This window comes from Bombus impatiens, unplaced genomic scaffold (assembly GCF_000188095.3).
Source record: "Bombus impatiens unplaced genomic scaffold, BIMP_2.2 scf_0131, whole genome shotgun sequence".
Taxonomy (NCBI): Eukaryota; Metazoa; Arthropoda; class Insecta; order Hymenoptera; family Apidae; genus Bombus; species Bombus impatiens.
Window position 1 is genome coordinate 50,740 of NT_176550.1, and position 6,257 is coordinate 56,996.

The 6,257-nt window shown below is 34.5% G+C and overlaps 1 protein-coding gene and 1 long non-coding RNA gene across 6 annotated transcripts in view; both read left to right on the forward strand.

Moving 5' to 3' along the window:
- The window catches only part of LOC100743777, a 39,241-nt gene extending 35,891 nt beyond the window's left edge, over window positions 1-3,350 (forward strand). For 4 of the 5 annotated variants that reach the window (XM_033318940.1, XM_003486713.4, XM_012381361.3 and 1 more), the window contains one exon: window positions 63-627. In XM_033318940.1, the coding sequence (XP_033174831.1) occupies window positions 63-627 (565 nt within the window). Of the gene's footprint in view, window positions 1-62 lie in introns of all 5 variants that reach the window. The other variant, XM_024365195.2, reaches the window with a different exon arrangement.
- A 90-nt stretch (window positions 3,351-3,440) lies between these two features.
- Window positions 3,441-6,257, forward strand: part of LOC105680286 — a 4,508-nt gene continuing 1,691 nt past the window's right edge. Inside the window, exon 1 of the long non-coding RNA XR_004461041.1 lies at window positions 3,441-5,087. This is a non-coding gene — a long non-coding RNA (uncharacterized LOC105680286). The remainder of the gene's footprint in view (window positions 5,088-6,257) is intronic.

Here is a 6,257-nt window from a genome sequence, read left to right on the forward strand (position 1 = left end):
TCATACTCAACCTTTATCGAATTTTAATAATTAAACATTCGCTCTACTTTTCCATTTCACAGAGAAAATTTGATGTACTCTTGCTGGAGAACGGACCACACAAAGAGACCGACAGCTCCAGAGATCGTCGACTTTCTAGCAACGAATCCCCGAATTCTATCACCGTGTTTAGACGTTCCTTTGGCCAGCGTGCAAATCGAGCACACTGGACAACTAGAGATACAGTTAAACGAGAATATCAGAAAGTTTTCGTTATCCTGGCCACCTGAAAACTTTACGACCCGATCATCCACGTCGACATCCAGTCCCGTGGCTATATCCAGTCCTCCTTTGTTGGACATCAATGGTCACGACGACAAACAAAATCAAGACACGTTATTAGGCACTGGACTCTCCGATGTAGAGAGTAGCAGGCCTCTGTTATCGAATTCCGACGAGTCTTCGTCGGGTCCGCCGATGATTTTACAAAATTTCAAACGAAAGGACGAACCGGCGCACAGGTACGTCAACATTCAGCCAGGAATGTCGAACAGTCTCGATCATAAAAACGGCGGCAATGTTCAAGCGGACGAGAGGGTAGCTATGCTGTCAGAGAATAGAAAATCGGAGCACGTGTCGATTCTTTGACAGGAAAGGAAGCACGTGATTTCACGACAGAAATCGATGATGCACTTCTATAGGCGCGCCGAGGGCGTACTCGGAAAATATGCGAAAATATCGTATAGGAAAACGAGCGTGTAAATCGGTTCGTGGCCATTGTTGTTTGAATCGAAACAGGCGTGTGCTTCCGAACGAATGGTATGGTTTTCACGATGGTGAATGTGTGGTTTATTCGAACCGTATTTTAGAGTCGGAAAGATATGCAATTGTATAGCTCGTTCGATTCACTGGAGATTAAAATCCTGCCGATTTAGTTATGGTGTATGAAATCTACCGTAGGTTCCAGTTACGAAGACGAGAAACGATCAGTTGGAGCGAGCGAAAATACCGGTATGATCTTTTGATGGACAACTATTTTCGCTTAATCTACATTTGAGACTGATGTAATAGAAAAATTAAGTTACCGAACAGTTAACGCAACAATGCCGAGGATTTCTGAAAAGAGCGAAACATAGTTACCTGTATTTGCACATATATTCGGAAAAAATTGAAAGTAAGCTCCTAGAATATCTCTATTTGCTTCCACAGTAAAGATATTTTAATAATCGAATATAACATCGAGCGAAGTATTTTATTGTTGGAAGTAGAAATTTCCATTGTTTTCGCGCCGAGTAAGAAATAAACGAAAAAAGCGAAAGGCTGCTTCGGTTAGATACGTTGTATTTAATGATAATCGAAAGGAGAACGACAGATAAACGGATACAGTATCGTATTTACGTAAAGTGTTTCGTAAGCAGCATTTCCCTGTCCAAACATTCTCGATACTTGAGGTATGTAGGACTTTGTACGATTTCCTTCGAAACAGACTGCATATCTTTCCAAGCAATCGTGTCGACGTTTAGATACTTCGTTGCGAAATTGGCGCATTTTTGGAGGACAAAACCGAAGAAAAACAGAGCAATATTTTACACGATGAAACATTAAGCGTTCACGCATGCAACCATGACATTTATATAAAAAGAAAAACGTATTTTTTCTTCTTTATGCGAACACGTTCGAAAAGACAGAAGTTCGTGAAAAGAATAATATGCAATTAAAAGAAGAAAACGAGGGAAAGGGACCGGTATGTCCCTTTGCGTTCCAAGTATATATATATTTTTTGACCTATCTTTTATGCAATATATTCGTCGATTTGAGTCGAGAAAAGTGACTGCAGTATAATTACTCGATACTATAAATAACACTCGATCCTCGCTAGGAAAGCAAGTGGAATAGTTACTATTACTATACATGGTATTACAATTAGTAAAACTATTTATTGATTTAAGCCAAGATACTTTGATCGAGACTTCATGTTTTGTAAAATATATTTCATATATACATATATTGAATTCCTCTGATCGCGTGCTTCATCTTGTCGAAGCAATTTATTTTAGTGTTTAACGCGATTAGCGTTATAAGATAACGTAGCTCGAGACGGGTAAAATTTCCTGTTACTTAGGTGCAATAACATTAAGCGTCTTGTAGAAACAAGTTGTTAGAAATATATGTTAATATTATATTGATACGATCGATTACGCGTATGGTTGACAAATGAAAGACGGAAGTTTTAACAAAAACATAAAACAATTGACATTGAGATGTCATAAGAATTCTCTAAGACTTCCTCGTAATTTTCAAGAAAAATTTTAATCGAATCTTCTTAAAAATATCTTATTGATCATCCTAACGTGCACAGACGTATACAGGTTGCTTGAATTTTAATAAAGTGCGACCAAAAATGATATTATCCTTTGTTACACGTTGTTACACCACGGTGTGTAGAATATTTCTTTATTAACGAAATATTATATTTATTTTTGTATTTATTAGAAAGTTCGCCATCATGTTCGTTCTTCGATTACCTTAGGTTAGTCGAAGGATTATACTATATTTTTTAGTTTTGATATCGACCACTTTTTAACAGCATTTTTGCTTTCTTACATATCCAAAGAATATGTTCCTAACGCTTAAATTCGACTAAAATTCAGGCATCATGCGATAGTATATAAACGTTATAAACCATTACTATATTATCAAGTTGAGTTCTGTTACCAGAAATGACTGAAGAAATCAACACACAAAGTATTTTTAATCTTTTACTCTAATTCCAATTTTTAGTCGCTTCGTATCGTCCATTTCACCGAGTCATAAGATTCTTATATTACGCACAAAATTTTTGATTATTCGTTCGTATATCCAGTTTTCGCCTGTGTCAAAACGTTGACGGAAAAAGGAAAAAAGAATCAATCACGTTACATGTGACATCGTTACATCACGTCGAACACGCTTATCATAGTACTTAGTGGTGATAAATTTCTCTTTTATTCTTTTCTTTTTTTTTTTATATGGGGCATAGATTAGACGATTATATAATTATTATAACGGATCGCTCGTTTTGACGGAAGTTGCAGGGCTTTTGTTCTACATCATAGAGCATAGTAGAAGAACAAAATAGAAACTGCAAACTTTTCAGTCCGTATACACGAAGCAAGTGCCTCGGGTTTGGAAAGTGCAATCCTTCCTAAATAGCTTTACACGAGAGAAATTGTTTACTATAATAAAATTATCACGATGTTATTTATTCTCGAATTGTATAGTTGTAATTTTATATTTGTTGCAAACGATGAAAGTACTATTCTGTACAGATGCTGTTATTCCTTGAGAAAATATTTATTATGCCTTCTTGAATTAAATTATATAGAAAACGATTTTACAATTTCTATTTTCTTACCCATATGTTCCTGAGCGCCTTAAAACGATTCGTAAAATCTCTGAGATTCGATCAGCGAAATCGATTCGATTCTCTATTTTAGTGTTTATTTCTTTCGTGTTATTTCAATCCTCTCTCCCCCACTCTCTCTCTCAGATAAGATATTCCAAGAATGAAAATTTAGCTAATATCCTAACAAATCTTCTAATTATACGTTCTATATAAGAACGTAATTGCTGTCGGTAATACTAGCAATAAAATATACGTTTAAAGAAGAAAAAATGACAGAAAAAATTTCGAAGAATTACTTAATTTCATTATCTTAATGTTCAATGAATCGTTAAATAAACATTGAATAATATACAAGGTGTTCGGCTATGTCAGAAAATTTAAGGCGTGATTCGTGAAGCCGAAATAAGACGAAAATCAAGAATAAAAAATTGCCTTTTCGGCTTTGCTTTTTAGTTATTGACAATTAAAAATCGTCCAAAATATTCCTGCACGCAGGCAACCTTCCTTACAGAAGTGAAAGAGGCTCAGCCTACGCAACGAAGCGCACAGTGATCCTCAAGTCGAACGACACATAGGCGGCAGCCCACTCTATACAGCAAAGCAATTAATCTTATAACTGATATAATTATTAATAATATAATTATAATATAATAACGGCAAGTAATAGGAGCTAAGTAGCTGCAATTCAAGCGGCGAAATAGGAATTCGGTGACGGTCAATCCTTGTTTTTTCCGCTGAAACTTGGAGTTATTTCGTGCACGGGGGTGCGTCGTGTAGGTTCGTTAGTTCTTTGAGAGATCGTGATTTCGTTCGTTTCGGGCATGCCGCCATTTTTCTTTCATGGTTTGATCGATCGAGGTTCCCCTTGTTTACCCATTTTTAAGGAAAGCTTATTGCAGTCATGTTAGAATTTATAACTTTACGAAATTGTATATACAATGTCAGTAGCTTTATTTTCTTTTTCTCGTTCCAAGTTAGACAAATGTGTTTTTGATACTCAATGCTGTCAGTAGGGCTACGAATTATTGTACGATGTTTATAAAAATCGATGTTATCATTGTGTAAGATATAAGTATTGCGCGATGTACATATGTTTTGTTTGAAATTTGGAAACAAGTGTTGCGTGGATGACGAATGTTTTGTTTACTGCGTAGTAATGTTTACGTTTTTTTTTGTAGATCGCTTAACTTTCCGTATCGGCTTGCGTGACCCCCCACCGCTTTGGAAGTTGCGCAGCGAGACTAAGGTACGAGAGGTCATTCAGTTGTTTTATTTCGTGCCAATAACAAGGTTCGTGTTGAGTCAGGTGTGTAACGTATTCTAACCTATTGGTGACGCGTTTTCGGTGGTGTTATTTCTTCATTATCTTTTTGCTATCATTTATATCTTCTTATAAATACCATTTAATTAATACGCTTTTATTTAACGATTCGTCTAACATTAAGGTGATGAAATTAAGTGGTTTCCTGAAATTTCTTATTTCAATTTTTCTACAGTCGTCTATTTACCAAATGATACTGTTACCGGTAGCTCCTATCGTAAGCTTTTGTAATAAAATTTAAGTTTGATTGTATTTTCGTTTAATTATTTTATACATTTGTTTTAACTTCGTTATTTTTTGTGCAGTTATTGATCGATAGCAGGGATAATATAAAACAGGAATATTAATATATGGACGCAACAACAATTAGTCATCAATCCGATGAATCTTCATGGAAATTTGGTAATGTTTCATTTTAATAATAATATTTTAACTAAAACAGCTGTATATGAACTGTATATTGTCTTCTTATTTGAACATGGGTAATATTTGATATACAATTTATATTTATGAAATATTTGAATATATATGAAATCATTCTCTTATTTCAAACGAATTTTTAACGAATTATCGTTCCAAGGTAATCCGGGATATAGATAATAATTCTTAATAATTTAACGATAGCTTCGTGTAGACAAAGTTTGAAACATAGAAATATTAATAACAATAGAACTTAATTGAACTAATTTCGATAGGTATCGTAACATTCACTTACCAAATTTAAATTTTTTTGCTATATTATGTGAATTTGCTACAGTTAACGTCGTATACTTGAAATTTTGTAACTTGTACGTTTCTCACAGAGATGGCGCGCAGTTAAATCCAAATACTTCAAAGGAACCTTTCGCGCGCGTTTATATAGTACTCTCCAAGGATATTTAGTTGTGAATTTTTGAATTCTTGCAAATATTTTCGAATATTTATAACACGCGACTATAGTGTGATAGTGGAGTGTATATTTCGTATTCTAATAACGAACATTCACAATATAATTCTTGCAAATGATTGCATTGCATTCACGGTATTCATAAGCACTTGTTCAATATTGAGAAATATTTTATAATTTTCAACCAACATTTTTCATACTTATTCCAATTCCTTAATAATAATCTTTTAAGTGTAAAAAAATAGCTGTATCCTCTAAATAAACGTTCGATAGGGAAAAAAAGAAAAATGTCGAAACGATATTTCCCTTCTTTTACACACACTCCTCCCTCCGCCCGCTATTACAGAACTATATTTCCAGAGAATATTTGTGACCGCGCAATGCGAGCTTTATCAGTTAGTTGTGAGTCAGTGTTTACTACGCTTCAGTGTCTTTTTCAATATTTTCAAAGCACGATAGTTTTGATCAAATTCAATCAAATAATTACACGCGAAAGTAATAAAATTTTATCAAACAATTTTGTACGCGATATTAGAGTTCTTGTTCGTCGACCATAATTTAAGCGGTCACGATAACGCAGTCTTTTATTTTTCTTGTTATATACAGGGTGGTTGGTAACTGGTGGTACAAGCGGAAAGGGGGTGATTCTACGCGAAAAAAGAAGTCGAAAATATAGAATAAAAATT